The 18,849-nt window shown below is 38.9% G+C and overlaps 1 protein-coding gene across 3 annotated transcripts in view; it reads right to left on the bottom strand.

The window, feature by feature from the left end:
• The window catches only part of MMS22L (MMS22 like, DNA repair protein), a 129,554-nt gene that overhangs the window by 93,651 nt on the left and 17,054 nt on the right, over positions 1-18,849 (bottom strand). For all 3 annotated transcript variants that reach the window (XM_067530047.1, XM_067530048.1, XM_067530049.1), the window contains exons 5-10: positions 17,932-18,019; positions 17,642-17,819; positions 16,466-16,559; positions 11,579-11,709; positions 5,340-5,453; positions 2,562-2,741 (exon numbers count right to left, since the gene is read on the bottom strand). In XM_067530047.1, the coding sequence (XP_067386148.1) occupies positions 2,562-2,741; positions 5,340-5,453; positions 11,579-11,709; positions 16,466-16,559; positions 17,642-17,819; positions 17,932-18,019 (785 nt within the window). The remainder of the gene's footprint in view (positions 1-2,561; positions 2,742-5,339; positions 5,454-11,578; positions 11,710-16,465; positions 16,560-17,641; positions 17,820-17,931; positions 18,020-18,849) is intronic.

The following is an 18,849-nucleotide window of genomic DNA, read 5'->3' as shown; positions in this document are numbered from 1 at the left end:
ACAGGAGACCAGTGTTCAATTCTCTGCTCTACCACAATCTCTGTGTCTCAGCTCCCCATCTATAAAATGGGAATAATAGCACTTCCCTACCTCACAGCAGATCACTGCAAAGATGAATGTATTAAAGACTATGAGGTGCTAAGATACTACAATAATGAGGGCCATATAAGTACCTAGACAGATAGATCAGAGCATTAGTCTTCAATGAGGCTTCTTGGCATTAAAGCTGGTCATACATTTTTGACAAAAATGTTTTTTGTTGGAAAAAACAATTAATCTAAACTAAAATCATTTGCAGTAAAGAGGCAGTTTGGAAAAATTTCCCATTATGAAACCTTCTTTTATAAAATGCCTCAAATTGTCAAAACATCCCATTTTGACATTTTCAAAATGAAAAAGTTCTCGTTTTCAATTCCAAATGATTTGGGTTTGAAATTTATAGTGAAAAAAAATGTAATAAAAGGTTTATAATTTATTGCAAATGAAATATTTCAATTGATCTGATCCAAATTATTTTACAGATTTTCAGTTTGCAAAAATTTGAGATTTTGAATTTTTGTCCCAATGTAGGATGAGAAAAATTTTTGAAACCTCAAAAGATCTTGAGACTAGAAAAACTTTCCTGGCCAGCTCTACTAGGCACAACGGACACTAAAATACAAAATACGGACACCAAAAAATAATAAGGGAAGACTCCACAAGAGAAGTGGGACGTAAGGACAATTTTGAAGGAGACAAAGGATATGGGTGCTTGAGGTTGTTCCAAGCGTAGGATGCCAAATACAAAAAGAAGCAAAGACAAAATTGGGATGAGTTAATGGATGAAGTTAGGACAGAGAGGATATGAAGGAGAGATAGGAAGGGTGATATGACCAGAGTCCCTTCCTGTTGAGGACATTTTGGCAAACAAGGAAAACTAGGTACAGTATCTCGGTCTTCTTCTTCCAGCCCTGTTATGAACAAGTATCACAGTCAAAGTGAGGCAGTGAGATGAACTAGGATCTTAGATCTCTCTAAATATATCTTTCCCAATTTGCAAACCCAAAGCACATAATCCTCCCCTTTAGCCAAAGATTAGACACAGCTAAAAAAATCTGAAAAAACAGAAATTTCATCATGTGGCATCATATTGATACCCACATGGCTCACTAGCAGGATTGGAACCTTTAGAACCACTGCACAGACCTCTGCCATTTGAGGTAACTGATAGCAGTAGTAGGTTTTTATCTTCTATGTGGACCAACATTAGACAGGCATCTTTGCCCCCGTCTCCTTCCCCAGCCAATCCCAATCTCCCTCCCATCTTCTTGTCCCAGTCTCCCCCCAACTACCAGTCCTAATTTCCCTCTCCTCCCCACCCCCTGCCCCAAACCTCTATGTGATGCTCTTGTCCCCTTTGCATTGGATTCACACAGCTTCCTGCTCCATGCTGTCCGGACTTCAGCAGTGGGGTCACTGAGAGCGCAGGAAATAAAGGCTCCCTGTTTTCAGTTCTAGTGCCCAGCTCTACTCCTGCCCAGGGAAGCTGGGAACAACCATTACAGGGAAAGTCCAGTTCTAGCTTTGTAACCCTGAGCTGATAGGAACATGCTCAGTTGCTCTGTAGGGATGTCTCATGTACAGTCTCATCAGCACCAGGAGCATGATCAGTGGCCACAGAGTCTTCAGAGATTTGATCTGCTATAGTCTTAGACTTCACTGAGCATATGCCAGCCAAATGCAGGTGGATTGTTACAGTACAGCAAAAGGCACGTTCCTAACACAAACTGCCAAATTTCAAACCCTGCTCCAAAGCACAGAGGTATTAGAGTTCTCCAAAGAAAAAGTTGCCAATTGTTTTTTTAATATTGCAAAACAACGTATTTTTCCCTAGCCTCGTTCTCAGAAACAGTTTAACTTGGTTGAAATTTCCCATCCACCCAAAAAAAAAAAAAACCAAAAAAACCAAAAAATGAAACCTCAGTTTAGAATAGGAAATTAAAAAAAATATTAAGGCAATTGAAACTGCAAGGGAAATTACATAGGTAGAAGGTAATTAGCCAGACTGGAATTTAGCGACAGCACAAACATTAACACCCTTAACTCTCATGAAAAGTGGCATTAACAACTGAGTACAGTCAATGCTTCAGGTTTACACCTCATTTAAAAGTAAACCTACATGAAGCTAGCATCCCGTGCAGATAATCATTCTAATAGGTCAGTTATTGAAGCAGTGAACTCAATGAAGCAGTTATGCTGAAGGCCAACAGTCTTAAATCATACGCTACAGCAGTCAGTATATGAACTACTTACTAACTAGCAGGACTTTTATAGTGTCCTTATTTGTGTTACTGACTGACTCTGTGTATTTTAGATCCATATGCTCAAGGCATAGATTGTAAACAGTACACCTTAAAATCATTAACCTTTAAAGGAACTTTGTAATGCAGACATGAAAAACTGCTGTAACAACACTGAAACATTTTTCAGTCACTACTAGCACCACCACACATCTACATGAGATTACAAGTTTAAATAAAATATTAAATTAAAATGTTAGTTTTTAGAAAACACAGACCTACCTTTTCTTCTACATTTCCATTACGGTCAAACTGATAAAGTGATGCCAGATGAGTGATAATCCACCAGCTAAAACTTAATGGGTCTTTGCACTGTATTGACTCAAAAGCAGACATCCCTTCAGCAGTACTGGGTCTTTCAAAGACCTTCTTTAGAAGTTTATTCACCCAGCTCCAAAAAGACTGCAGAGAACAGAGGAAGCCAATCAAGGCTGTGTTAAATGACTTTGTACAGTAGACTAAATGATAAATAAGTTTATGTTAAAGAGATTCTCCACAATATTGTTTACTTATTAATGTTGTCCTTTTGGTATTAAAAGGAACAAAAAAGCCGAGTCATTAAAAATATTGAACAACAAAATTTAGGGGCACAAGGAAAAACCTAGAGCCATTTTAGGATTTTATTCTTCAGAAGACAAATGGAAAACAAGGGCAGTGAAAGGATGACCATTGATCATCATGGGAGAACATACTCCTAGAATTTTTACAAGCTACTCTAGAGCAAATGGAGCAGGGGTCTAGAAGACAGTGCTTTTTTAACCATCCTCAAAACAATGAAGAAAACAGCATTCAGCTTGCACTGGTGTGGACTGTCAACAAAAGAAAGACTGAACTATTTAAACCATCACAGTGAAAAACAGTATATGAAAATAGTTTTTAATAAACAGTCTCAGAACACAGAAATTATATAAAATGGAATAGGAACTTTAAATACAACCTAGTTCTCAAAATGGATAACAGTTTGCCTGCAGCTCAGATAGCAGATAAATAATTATACGAAATAATATTATCTAGGGAGAGATGAAGTAAGAGAGGACAAGGCCTATACATTTATTTTAATAAAAGGAACTAGTCTGACACTGTAATATTTATTATGATTTGTGTTTAAGGCTCTGGATGGGGAACTCGGGAGATCTTTTTACAGTCTCCAGCTCTGCCACAGCCCAGCACAATGGAACGGAAGGATTGTGCAGTGGTTAGCACATTGGCCTGAAAAGTGGTAATCTCACATTCAATTCCTTGTTCCACCACAGACTTCCCGTGTGACCTTGGGCAAGTCACTTAATCAGAGAAATGTTCAGGCTGGCAGGGACCTCAAGAAGTCATCAAGACTAGCTGAGGTAGTAGCAAGTAAACTTAGACAGGTGTTTGTCCAGCCCATTCTTAAAACCTCCAATGGGTGACTCGTCAGCCTCTTTTGGAAGCCTATTCCAGAGTTTAACTACGCTTAGAGTTAGAAAGTTTTCCTAATATCTGACCTAAATATCCTTTGATGCAGATTAAGGCCATTACTTCTTGTCCTACCTTCAGTGGACATGGACAACAATTGATCACTGTCCTCTTTATTATTTGAAGACTTAGTCTTTTCTCAACCTAAACATGCCTGGGTTTTTGTTTTGTTTTTTACCTTTCCTTATAGGCCACGTTTTCTAAACCTTTTATCATTTTTGTTGCTCTCCTCTGGACACTCTACCTATCTTTTCTAAAGTGTGGCACCCACAGCTGGACACAGTACTCCAGCTGAGGCCTCACTAGTGTCAAGTAAGTGGGGCAATTACCACCCTTGTCTTACATACGACGCTCCTTTTAATATACCCCACAATAATATTAGCCTTTTTTGCAACTGCATCACATTGATGACTCAGTTTGTGATCCACTATAACCCCCCAAGCCTTTTCAGATGTATTACTGCCTGGCCAGTTAGTCTCCATTTTGTAGTTGTGCATTTTATTTTTCCTTTCTAAGTGAAGTACTTTGTACTTGTCTTTACTGAATTTCAGCTTTTTGAACTCAGGCCAATTCTCCAATTTGTCATCGTCCTCTTGAATTCTAATCCTGTCCTCCAAAGTGCTTGCAAACCCACTCAGCTTGGCATTATCTGCAAATTGTAAGCACCCTCTCCATTCCATTATCCAAGTCATGCACATTTGTACCATTTCTAAAAACGGGAATAACACTCCTCTGTTCAACCACCTTTTGTCTATCCTGTCTAATCAGATTATAAAAAGTTTCAGGGTATAGACTTTGTTATGCTAAGCATTTGTACAGCATCTAGCACAAGGGGACCCTGATCCTGACTAGGACTTGTAGATGCTACTGTAGTACAAATAATAAACAACATTTTCACCAGAGACTTTTTTATGTCTGCTCACATTAGACTAACTACATACTCCTGCAGTGCACAAACTGATTTGAAAGAAGAATAGTGCTTTGGATTTTATGAAGATTGGCAGCTTCTAAAGAGTCTTTCTGAAGTGTCCCCTAATAAATATTTAGGGATATACTGTAGCTGGGTCTTGCCATGCAGACCTGCCCAATAATGTGTATTCGTGTGTGATAGGGACCAATGATGCAAAGACTACTTCTCTTCTCTCCCCTCCCCACATGCAAAAATGCAGCTTCAATTGCCTTGCTTTCCTGAAGACAGGGACTGCTCCTTAACAGTGCCCTGGGCCACAACAAAACAAGTGACAAAGATCAAGCCAGGATGAAACAAACTTTCAAGAGTGGGGCCTAAGGTGGCATAGCTGGCACACTCTCTCTTATAGGTTAGGGAGAATAATCTGTCCTAAAGTTCCTGCTGGGGAAGTGCAACTCTGCTTCACCCTGGATGTGAACTAGTGCAATCAGGGCACAACCTGGAGCTTAATTTGATAATTGATTAATCAGTATCTGAACATTTTGGATATAAACACTTGCCTATATTTTCCTCATGCTGTGCATGCAGCAATGTGTCCGTCGTCCGTGTCCCCCCCCCCCCCCCCCCCCCCCGGTGCTTACCTCTGTATGAGACCCTTTATTTCTGTGGTCCAGCAGATGAATAAGCAGAACCCATAATTCCTTAATGCAGGTACAGGGGTAGTGGTGACTAGTTAGAGCCTCCGATGGTCTAACCTGGTGAAGAAAATATGAAGTCCATTCACTCTAAAAGCAGCAGGATTTTTGAAGTTACATTTTACATACTAATATTTCTGCTCTCTTTGTTGCAACAACTTAGAATTTATACACAATTACAGAGGATTCTTGTGTATTACAACGCACCATTCCATTAACATCTAAAATAAATCATACATTTTGAGTCATGTGGGTTATCGAATCACTGCTTTTTATTTAGAGAAATTCACTTAGACTGTTTAAAATGTAAAGCAGTCTTGTGGTGAGTTACCATTCAGTTTCACAGTCTCTGAATAGAGAAACAAAATAATTAAACAAAACAGTGTAAAAAAATTAAAAGCAAAATAACCAAAAATTTCCCCATGCCACAAGTTTTCAAACACAAGCTAATGAATGCTTAGACTAATCCTAGCATGAAAGTACAACTTCGCTTACTTTGTGTTAGGGCTCTGTACGTTAACTGACTAAATTCACAGGTATCAAAAATAGTGACATAGGCTTTGGTAAATTAGCATAAGTCAGTTTTGCTTACAGCAGGGACAGAAAGGGGTGGGAGGATGTAAAAGGAAAAGCAAATAATAGGAGAATAAAGCAGGCCCTCCTCACACGCACACTAACTTACACATTCTGTGTTCTCTGGTTGGTTCCTTTTCCTGCTACATCCATGCCCTACTGTCCCTTTAGTAGGGAAGCTGCATTCACACTACTCTTTATAACACTGCTGAGTTTGGGACCTTGACGGGGTATATTTAAGGCTAATTCAAACAATATAATCATGATCACCAGTCTTCCTCTGAATGGAAAGCTGTAAAAGCCAGAGTGGGTGAATTAGAAGAATATAGTACAGCATCTAGGAAAGCCTTAACTAGAGTTCGGAACCCATATAATATTTTATATGCCCACAGACTTTTCTTGTTAGTCCATCCATCTTTAATTGACTGTCCATTACCTGTGTTATCACAAGGTGGAATTGCAGCCACACACAGTTACAAAGTACCACTCTCACTTATTTCACATAGACACAACTCTGGCACATCATTCCAGATTAGGATCAGATGTTGTGGTGCTTTCTATCATACTCCACATTGGTTTGCGCTCTTTATAAAAAGCAGTTAGTTACCCTACTGTAACTGTGATTCTTTGACATGTTGATTCTTTGACATGCACCTCACATACATCAGATTGGAGTCTTTTGAATAACAGGGTCTTTTGGGGTGGTGCTTACACCCTGTGCTGCTTCATGTCCCTCCTTGGAAACATAAAGGGCAGAGCAGCCATGTCCTCAGTACCCTCGCAATTTGAAGCTTGCGTTTGTTGAGGACTCTGAAAGTGGAGATGGAGGGCAGGTTGTGGGATCCAAACAAACTAAAGTATCTCAAAGAATCACATTTATGGAGAGTAAAGAGCCATTCTTTCTTCTTCAAGTATGTGCCATTGTGGAGCCCTCTGAGAGTGCCTGGCAAGCAGTGTCCCCTCTGGTTAGGTGGAATGAGGAGTTTCAGCTGCATCTGTCCATCAGTGATTGTAGAACTGCTCTCCCAAACGTGGCATCTGACCTGGCTGCTAAATCTAAGGCATAATGTTTGACAAAAGTCAGTAGGTTGCTCCACATTGTCACCTTACAGATGTCTGATATTGGACATTCCAGAAGTAGGTGGAGGAGGTTACCTGAACTCTGGTGGAGTGAACCCTGATATTTGAGGAGAGAGGTATACCAGCCAACTGGTAACGAGTTACATTATTTAATCCATCTGGATATGCTCTAGGATGTCTCATTGTGGCTACAAGCAACCAAGGTCTGAACAGTTGGTTCTATCAATGTAATACAATATGGCTCTGAAAATATCCAGGGTGTTAAGTTTCTTCACTCCTGGTGCAGAGTAGGATTTTGCGGAAAGGACAGGTAAGTTAATTGGTCTCTGAGTTTTACCTAAACAGTCATGTTTGGGATGAACTCAACACCATCTTGTCTTTATGAAATGTTATGTAAGAAGGCTCAGCCATGAGTGCTTGAAGTTCACTAACCCTCCCAGCCAAGGTGATGGCAACCAGAAAAACAAACAAGATGGTGCAAAGATGGGCAAGATGTACAAATAGCAGTGTGAAACTTCAAAGGAAAGGAGGCCCCAGGAGATTCAAGAGGATAAAGTTAAGGTCCCACACAAAAGTCAGGTCCCTGATGGGTGGATAAGCATACAGCAAGTCCTTGAGGAACCTTGACACCATCAAATGAGAGAAGACTGAGTACATCTGTATAGGATGATGACAAGCTCAGATTGGTGCAAAGTGATGAAGCTGAATGACAGGCCAGAATGTTTTATATGCAATAAGTAGTCAAAGATTTGGGGTATCAGAGCCTGCACTGGGTCATGGGTGTTTTGGTTCACCCATATCAAGAATCCTTTCCATTTCAACAAATAAGTCACTTTCACAGATGTCTTCCTCCTTCTCCTCCTCAGGATCTCCTGAACCTCCAAGGAGCAGGCCCTTTTACTAGTAATCAGTAAGTGCAGTGACTTTTGATCTGCATACATTATCTGGCTATGGTTCTGTGATAACAGGGCCAGGCAGTCTGGGTGATGGATAGGCGGCTGGATGGACAGCTATAGGTCTGTCAGCCAAAACTGTCTTAGCCAGTAAAAGACTAACGTGTCTTTGTCCCTTCCAGTTTTGAATATAACGCTGGGAATCAGATTTGATGGGAAGGCCTCAATTCCACGTCAAAAGGAAGGTGCCCAATAACAATTTTGGGCTCATGCCTTTCTAGAACAGAAGTTCTGACACTTGGTATTGTCCTTGGTGACAAACAGGTATATTACAGAAATCCCCTAGCAATTGAATATTCGCTCCAAGATGGACCTCCACAGCATGGTTGGTGACAGCTGTCTGCTTAGAAAGTCTGCTAGATCACTGCTGATTCCTGGAAGATGAAGAGTTACAACAGCCATCCATGCTAGATACCATGTCCAGACCTCGATAGCTTCTTGGCAAAGGGGTGATGAACAGGTTTCTCCTTGTTTGTTTATGTACTACACTGGAGATGTGGTGTTTCAGTTTCTGCACTGTGGAATTTCATAGGACCAGTAGGAATGTCATGGAAGCTGGTCTGATGGCTCTGAGCTCCAGGACATTTATGTGGAATCTCATGTCTTCCTGGAACCAGGTCCCTTTCATCTATAAATGATCCAGGTGGGCCTATCGCATCTATGATTAACATCATTGATGGGGCAGAGATATTCACATATTTTAGCCCCCAGTTCGACTCTGAGATGACATGAGGTGGAATGACCCTCTTGTTTATCTAGTGGCTCATCAGGGAATAGACTGGCCTGAGCCACAGTTGTAAAGGTCACAGGGGAAATTTAACAAGCAACATCACACACGTGCATGCTGACATGGGGCCTAACAGTCTAAGGCATATACTTACCATTGTGGTAAGATATGATTTTATCCTGTTTAGTATTGACTGATAAGAATCTGTCCTTAGAGAGATACAACCTCGCTGACCTGGAATTGATTGTGGCTCCTATGGACAGCTATCATCGGAGATGGGGTAAGGGATGATTTTTTGTAGCTCACAAGGAGGCCCAAGTAGGGGAACAGAGAGGGCATATTTCATGCTTGCTGTGATCTCGTTAGGATCTGCCCCGATCAACCAGTCATCCAGATATGGGCAGACATTGATATTTTTCTTCTTTAGGTTTATGGCCGCACTGCTAGGTATTTTGTGAGGACCCTCAGGGTTGTGGAGAGTCCAAATGGTGAAACCTTGCATTGGTATTGGTTGGGTTCCCTGTGAATCTCAGGTATTTCCTGTGGGCTGGGTGAATGGCAATGTGGAAGTACACGTCCTGTAAGTTGAGAACCATGAACCAATCTTGAGCCCACAGAGGTAGAATAATGGGATAGGCATTGCCATCCTGCATCTGAGGCAACGTATGCATTTGTTCAGTCTTCTCAGATTTAGGACAGGACGAAGACATCCTTTCTTCCCAGAACAATGAAATATCAGGAATAGTCTCTTCACTTGTACTCCTGCAGAAACTCTCCAATGGCTCTACACAGAGCTACCAGGCTGCTTCTGTTTGTGGTGAGGAGGGTCCCTGAAGAGGGATAGGGAAGAGTGTGGGTAGAGGGTAAGGAGTACAAATGGATGAGGGTAGCCATGGGTGACTATGTCTAGCACCCATTTGTCAGCAGTAATTGCAGCCCAACCCTGATGGAAAGGAGCAAGGCGGCTTCTGTAGATCAGAGTAGGCACTAGACGTTGGTTGCAGTGAGACTCCCCATATTCCTGTCAAATCTGCCACCTCTAGTAGAGAGCCAGGTGTGTGCCACAGAAGGACTATAATCACTTTGTTAGCCAATACCATATATTTCTAAAATGATTTGTATTTAGGTTAAGTTGTATAACCATGAACTATACTCCCAGAATGTCTTGTCCTCATGCTCAGCTTTACTGTGGAAATTGAGTAGCAGTCAAATTGTTGTAACCTTTGCTCTTTGTAAATGCAGAATCTGTTAGAAGCATGAAGTATGTTCTGTTGAGGCTTGCCAAATATGAATTATGTGCTAGGTACAGTTGGCGTAGATGTCTCTACGGTCTACTGACATCTGGAATGTTATTGTGCACTAGGTACAGTTAGCACAAATGTCTCTACGGTCCAATGCTACTCTACAGGCTACTAACATCTAAAATATTATGCACAAAGCTAGATAAGAGGTAGTGTGTAAGGTCTCTGGAATTTTCTATCTATAGTAAGCCAGAGGAATATAAAACTGAGCAAAACTGATCTTATAATTTGGAACAGAGTAAAGATACTACTGCTGCAAGCCTGTTGACCAGATTGATAATGTATTAACCTTTATGGATTATGATATTAGTCTTTGGTTAACAAACAGACTGAGCCAAGTTATCTGATGTCTTACCAATAAAGGAACTGAATCCCAAAACCCTCCTGGAGTTTTGGGGCCTGTTTAGTGGAGGGTACTCCAGCTGTTAAGTCTGGGAGTAAGAGAGAACACTCTCTCTCTATTGAGGCAGATATTTGTACAGCTTATTTGTACTATTCTTTATGCCCTCATATGGGAGCACAAGGAGGCACAGAGTTCATGTGTGGCCTAAATGGACAATGTATTCAAAAGACTCCAATTTGCATGCATGAGATATATGCGCACCTAGAGTGGGATCCACAGTGACAACATGTAGAAGAAAAATGTGAGATTACGCTACTGGCTGGTAGATAGAGCAATTAAACTTCCTAGTTTAGAACTGCTGGATATAGGAGCTATGAAGAAAAGTCAGCGCACCATGTAAAATAAAATTTAAAAAAAAGTAACATGAAGGGTACATCTACACTGCAGCTGATAGCATGCTGCTCAGGTAGACAGAAAAGCACTAGCTCTGCTCAACGTAGTGTGGTAAAAATAGCAGTGTAACCAAGGGTAGCATGGGCAGCAGAGCAGGCTAGCTGCCCAAGTATGCACCCAAGAGGTCCACGTCAGTTTGTACTCAGCCTGAGCTGTTGCTATTTTTAGCATGCTAGCTTGAACGCAGCTAGCGCTTATCTGTCTACCTGAGCTGGGAAACATGCTCCCAGCTGCAGTGTAGACATACCGAAAGTTTCCCTTGACAAATGCAAAGGAACTGTAACACTAAGATGAGGTTGTTGAAAATGGGAGTGGTGTAAATATAAACTGTGATATGAGATGATAAGTAATTGCTCAGTTAATTTTCAGCCAAGACTGAGGTCACTCTCTTTTTGTTCCTTTTGAGAGAATTTGGAAAGGTATTTTCTGCATCTATAGCTCACAATTGGCATGACACCCAGCACACCGAACTTTTTAAATGTGGCACACACTTCAGTTCTGTATATAGGGGATTTCAAAATTATTCTTTCATTCAACTACCAGATGGTCATGAATAAATACAACACAGTATGAGTTTCGAACAAACAACACTCTTTAAAAATGTGGTATATTAAACCAAAGGCAAAATTTTAAAACAGCAGCAACAAAAGACTATGTTTTCCTATGCATCAGTACAGCACCTAGCACAAAGTGGCCCTGATTATGATTGGGGCTTTCAGATGCTTTCTGTATACAAAGAAAGAAAATAATAATACCTTTGTATATTTGTTGATTGACAAGCTTATCAGATCGCAGAAGAGGTTTCCACAGTGTACTTCAAATAAACTGATATTCGTTAAATTTTCTCCTGTTAGGTTCATGAACTGGTGAGCATACACAATTTGTCCTAAAATACAACAAAAGATCAAATCTCCTTAATAGTGGAACGTGGTTCTATGGACACAAAAAAGATATTTTTTATTCATTGTATTTGGGTCAACAAGCAATTCTAAGAGGAATATCATTTTTGTTTACAAGGAGAAAACTCATTTGAGGAAAGTTTTCCCATTCCAAGTTCATCCCTGATGTCCTCTCTATTTCATAGAAGTTTCATATTATTTTGGCTGACTAGTGGTTGGTATTATATAGCTAGTTTACTGGTACAATCCTTGCACTTACTACACTGCAATAAAGGTTTAGTCATTTGCAAATTCCTCTCAGTAAGAGCTGCCTCTGTGTAACAAATATGAGGAACTGTCCCAGACTGAGGTGTCATTGGAGGAGGTTTTGGAACAAACTGATATGTTAAACAGTAATAAGTCACCAGGACCAGATGGTATTTACCCAAGAATTCTGAAGGTACTCAAATATTTGAGTACTCAAATTGTAGAACAACTAACTGTGATATGTAACCTACTGATTAAATCAGCTTCTGTACCAGAGGATAGCTAATGTGATGCCAATTTCTTAAAGTCTCCAAAGACTATCCTGGCAATTACAGGCCAGTAAGCCTAACTTCAGTATCAGACAAACTGTGGTTGAAACTATAATAAAGAACAAAATTATCAGAGACACAGATGAACATGATCTGTTGAGAAAGAATCAACATGTTTTTTGTAAAGGGAACTTATGCTTCACCAATCTATTAGAATTCTTTGAAGAGAATCAACAAAAATGTGGACACGGGAGATCCAGTGAATACAGTGTACTTAAAACTTTCAGAAAGCCTTTGACAAGGTACCTCACAAAAGGCTCTTAAGCGAAGTAAGCAGTCAGGGAATAAGAGGGAAAGCCCTCTCAGGATCAGTAACTGGTTAAAAGACAGAAAACAAAGGGTAGGCATAAATGGTCAATTTTCACAATGGAGATGGGTAAATAGTGATGCCCTCCAGAGGTCTGTATTGGGACCAGTGCGGTTGAACATATTCATAAATGATCTGGGAAATGGGGTAAACAATGAGATGGCAAAATTTGCAGATGATACTAAACTACACAAGAGAAGTAAGTCCAAAGCAGACTGTGAAGAGTTACAAATGGATCTCACAAAACTCGGTAACTGGGCAACAAAATGGCAGATAAAATTCAATGTTGATCAGTGCAAAGTAAAGCATATTGGAAAATATAATCCCAGCTATATATACAAAATTATGGGGTCTAAATTAGCTGTTACCACTCAAGAAAGAGATTTTGAAGTCATCATGGATAGTTCTCTGAAAACGTCGCTCAATGTGCAGTGCCAGTCAAACTGTTAGGAACCATTAGGAAAAGGACAGACCATAAGACATAAAATATCACTATATAAATCCATGTTATGCCCACACCTTGAATACTGTGTGCCTCATCTCAAAAAAAGATATATTAGAATTAGAAAAGGTACAGAAAAGGGCAACAAAAATTATTAGGGGTATGGAACTGCTTCTGTATGAGCAGAGATTAAAAAGACTGGGACTTTTCAGCTTGTCAAAAAAGATGACTAAGAAGGGATAAAAATCGAGCTCTTGACTGGTGTGGAGAAAACAAATAAGGAAATGTTATTTACTTCTTCACATAGCACAAGAACTAAGGGAACACCCAATTAAATTAATAGGCAGCAAGTTTAAAACACACAAAAAGAAGTACCAGTGGAACTTGTTGCCATCAGATGTTGTGAAGTCCAAAACTGTAACAGAGTTCAAAGAAGAACAGTCCATCAATAGCTATTAGCCAGGATGGGCTGAGATGCAACATCATGATCTAGCCTCTGTTTGCCAAAAGCTGGGAGTGGATGATAGGGGTTGAATCACTCACTGATTGCCTGTTCTGTTAATTCCCTCTGAAGCATCGGGCATTGGCCACTGTTGGAAAATGGACCACTGGTCTGACACATTATGGCCGTTCTTATGCTATGTTCTTATGTGTGTTCTCCTAAAATCGTTACATGTTTTATAGTCACATGAACTGACCACAAACAATTTTATCATTGGAAGAGAGGTCCTTAAAATGTGTTTTTGTAAAAGGTTGACATGATTCTATGCCACATAGAGCATACGGAGATAGTCACCCAGATAACTAAAGAAAGAGTATTGGGTACTGTAACCATGGACAGCTCATAAGGTTTTATCTTACAAGTTCACCACCTGTAGAACTCCCACTGACATCAGTGGAACAGAAAACTTGCAAAAATTGGCCCATATTTTATTCTTGAAGTTTGAAGCTAATGGCAAAACTTGCACTCACTCTAATAGGGTCAGGGTTTCACCTGCGTTGTATCAGAAGAAAAAAAAAAAAGACACCAGCCTAGTGATACAAGGTATAGAGGACACAAGCCAAGTAAAATTTATGTATATACGACAGTCAGGTTGATTGGATTTTAATGCTAAACCACAAATCCACCAGTGTGGAGAGGGTTTACTTTTCAACAATTAACAGCTCTCAAGTACAAAAAGGCTCTTCAAATTGCTTCCTCAAGGAAAAACGTTTTCATAGCGATCTCAATTTCAAGGAACCAAAAATTCAAATTTCTCCCAACAACAAATCTACTTACTTGTAAAAAATTTTAAAAATCATGGCAAAACCTTGATGGATGCTTAACTTCCCCTGTAAATCATACTGCTTTTTATTACCTCCCCTACTCTTATCTCTGATTATATGCATTCTCTCTGCTTAAACAAAACTTTGTGGGTCCTGAATACACAAGATTTTTTAGGATACTGAATCCATAACTAAACTGCTGAACAAAATCAAAGACAGGAATATTTTGGAGGATTCGCAGCACTGTGGATAAGTGGCCTAGCATGAGCACTGCTCTTATTTTGTTATTAATTTAAACAGCAGGTGCAGCGGGTCTGAAGTAACTGAGCAACCAAGTGGCTAAATGTTTTTTGTACACTCATTAAAAAAACAAAAGCAAATGATACACATATTTAGAAATTCATTGCTGGAGGGCAGTTCATATCAAAGTTAAGCTTATTGAATTCAAGTGCACAAACACTTCATTATAATTTTTGCGGAAAAGTTTTCTATGATGATACATCCTAGTCCAATACATTTTGTACAATTACGTAATATGTTAACTACAGGACAAATACTGCCATGTTTTCTCATGTTGATCAACACCTTATTTCAAGAGTGGTCCCACTGAGGTCAAGTTCAATTTCAACTGAAACTGGTGAATGGGATTCCATGGAGTAAGATTTTACTCAACATGAGTAAAGGTGGCAGAATCTGCCCCTATATGTTTCATTATATATTTCTGACAGAGGTGTTGTGAAGTTAAGTTATGTATTATGTTATGTATTAGTTACGAAGATCAGTTATGTAACGTGCTATATGAATGTCAAGTATTATTATTACTCCAACTTGTACATGGCAGTTAAATGTTCCTGCTGTAATTCTTGGACAAGTATTTATCTGCCTTTCCATAATGTTGTATTATGAACAGAAACGTAATGGAAAGTCTTGTTGGCCTCCTTCATTCCACCCCCAAAAAGATGGATGAATTACTAAAACAGGAGCTGGCACTCATATACCTCAATATCTAGATTATTGCAACTGTTGTAATTCAGATATGTACCAGTCTTGGACTGTTATTTAGAAGCTCTATACTAATGTAGATTTTAGTGCAATATGACACAACAGTTATAGAAAGGGAAAAAGAAATAATACTCTAGAATAATTTTTTCTTGACTTTGCTGACATACAAATGAACAATACATAAATAATCCTCATTATTTAACTCAGATTGCCCTCTTTTGTATTTCAACCATTTTTCTCTAGCAAGCTGAATTGCTTGAAGATGGTCTCCTTGGCTGCATTCCATGACCTTTTAGTTTTTAGTTTAGTTGCTATCATAAACAGCTTAATAGTTTCACTCTGCTCCTTGCCCTTTAAAGCCACTAAAAAAAACCCTACACATATCGGTTTGCCCTTTTCTCACTATATTTTCACACATTCCTTTCTCCCAATATCTCCTCAATGGTTTATGGATAAAAATGAGGATTTTTTTTTTAAATCAATCACAAAATCTCCTCAAGAATTCTGATCAATGAAGTACAGACATGTTGCTTGGAATTGGTGAGAGAATGTTTCCTCTTTTAAAATCATGGCCTCAACATAACATGACTGAGTTTTCTTTATGGTCTTGACCATTCCCTTCAAATCTGTACCAGCCATGCCTGGATATCCTTTCCATCCAGTTCACATCAAATTATTGTGTGCATCACCTTTTGATTTTTGCAAAGACATTCTTATTATCAGTGATATTCAAAAGTGTATTTTTTTAATTAAACTTGAGTCATTTGAAGTTTCAAGAGAAAATAATTTTGTGTCTCAGTCTAATCCCAGTAGCACAAATCCAGAATACAATTTGATTTAATCATCAGGCTTCCTTAGGACAGGCTCAAGACTGGATAGTAAAATCCAGTATTGTACATCCCAATTGAGATGTACTGGCTGAAGCATGGGGGAAAATGTGGAATTAACCTGCCTCCACCGCTCTTGATTTTAGCCAATGTCTCTAATAGCAATTAAGAAAAAAATCAAGTAAATGTAGAAACTAACCCCCAAAGAAAGTAAAATAATTTAGACAACTTCAGATCAGAAACCTTGGGGGTAGGGTGGAAAAGAAAAACCAAATCACTAAAAAACGTAGAGCACAAACATGCACCATAAACAGATGGACTTACGCAACATCTTCTCGCCTAGGACATGAAGAATTTCCAGCACTAGCCAATGGATATCCAAGTGGAGATGCAGTAAATGCCACGATGGAGGAAACAACTATGATAAAAGACAATGATTTTTTTTCCTGATTTAATATTTCCTAAGCAAGGCCTGGATCCTATCCATGAGGACAAGCAGTCACCTATGTCCATGTGCAGCCCAACTGATGTTAAGTATCACATTAAATATTATATTCCAAAGTAAAAGAGAAAATGCCCTTCCTGACACAGTTACTCGTCTGTTTAGGGCAGGTTCACAAAATCTTTCATCTAAACTATAATCCAACTAAACAGAACATCTTAGTTCCAGGTGAACAGGTGAAGCGCCACCAACTCCCCCCATATCCTCTTCTAGCACACACATTATTAAACAGCAGAGAACTGGTAAATGAACATAACTATGATCAACCTTTTCATTCAGAGGCAAGAGTGCTAACCATTTTAACCTCTGAGACCCCAGAGAACATCAGCTCTTCAGCAACCCTTGTCCCAAACAGACTGAATAGCAAGAATCTAAATGTCACCCCTTACCATAGGTATTTTTCTTTATCATAATGATTTGCATAGTGCTGTAAGCATGGAATCCCTTTTAAATAAAAGAAAAGAAAAATATTGCCTACCACAAATGTAAAAATCTTACAGCTGTATAGTGCTCTAGTCTGTTAAATGTTTTAAAAAGGGAAATAGAGTTATTGCAGTTTTCTCCTTCATAAAAATGCTCCTTTCCTGTTTTAAACAAGTTTCAGAATCTGTCTTTATAAAAGTGCCTCTTCTAGTTGGGGACTCAGGAGTTCTCAATGTCATCATGGATAAACACAATGAATTTTTGAAAAACAAACAACAGCACCAAGACAAACAGATTGATCAAGCCTATGTATTCGCCTCTAATTATTATTACATTTTATTTGCATGGTGCCAATAAGGATTCCAAAAGGGAAATACTGTACAAAGAAAATGCAAGGTCTAATATACCCAAAGTAAAATAATAATTAACTGTGTTTGAGCAATATAGATTGGCACTTAACTAGTAAATGCTTGATATTCATGCTCATTTCTGAAGTAAAACTAATTTTTATTAATCATAATTTGTAAAAGTCAAATCTGGATTGTTATATGATGTATTAAAAAGTTAACCCAAACCTTTGCCTGGTGTTGAATGGTAAATGCTCCCAGGATACTACTTGGGAGTTCATACAGGTGTCCAATATGTAAGGTCAAGGCATGAAGCTCCTCAACCAGCACAGAAGGGAGCTGGACTTCCAATTCTTCATATGGATGGAGTAGCCCATCATCCTCTGTTTTGTGTGATTCTAGGTATCTGAATGAACAGCACATCAATATATAATTACAGGGTGTATAACAGAAAGTTATGCAAAATTAAATGCACACAATAAGTTAGCTAGTCACTCAAATTGTGTATGACATCTCACCTGAAGATGAACACCTTCACATAATGCAGAAATAAAACACACTGATGTCTGATGTTGCTTGCTTCAGAGTGCAGGTTTGCAGCCTGACCTGAAAATAAAACAGAAAATTAACAGGATAGAGGCATAAATAACGTCTATCTAAAGAAATCTATATAATACTAGTGACACACTGTAGTGATCAAAAACATTTCACAGTAAGTTGCAAGAACAACTCTGTTTAAACAATATTGTTCAACTGCGAATAAAGTGTTCCATTACAATTTTTCCCTGCAATGTATCCTCCATACAAAGTATCACAAAACATGGTCCAGTTAAAGGTAGAAGAAAGAGAAAATGCTATACATAGTTCAGTACAATGGGACTCATTCACATTATCTTCACTTGTTTTCCCTAACACAGTAGATTAAAAGACAGAAAAGCACAACTTTAGGATCTGTGAAGATGTAAAGAAAACTTCTTATGGATTAGTTGTAATAAGGAGTGAGAGTAAGAATGGAAAGACACCATCATCACACAAATTCCTAGCTAGGCTATGTGGGCACTGAAGCCCTAAAGTATTTTAAAAAGCTACCTTTCAATTGCCTGGCATGGGAAGGGAGGGATAAGGTTAAGGACTTCACATGATATTAGCAAGAATATTTCTGGGAAATATGCACTAACAGATACATAAACTTGTAAGATCTGGGAGCTAATATACTGCGGATTATTAAAATGTTCAGACTGACATATAAAGAAAGAGAAATACTAGCTGGTCCAATAACAGAGAAGAAACAGAGATCACAATTTCATCATTAAAATCAGGGAAGAGTCCAGAGGTGTAGCTGATTCAGAATTCTATAAAACGTTTAAAACACAGGTAACAAACTTGATAATAAAGTGCACTTCAGTCTTCTGAAACAACAGAAAGTTTACCAAACA

This window comes from Emydura macquarii, unplaced genomic scaffold (genome assembly GCF_026122565.2).
Source record: "Emydura macquarii macquarii isolate MOO-44397 ecotype Brisbane River unplaced genomic scaffold, CSIRO-AGI_Emac_v2 contig_3019, whole genome shotgun sequence".
NCBI lineage: Eukaryota > Metazoa > Chordata > Testudines > Chelidae > Emydura > Emydura macquarii.
This window is presented reverse-complemented; position numbering and strand designations above follow the sequence as displayed.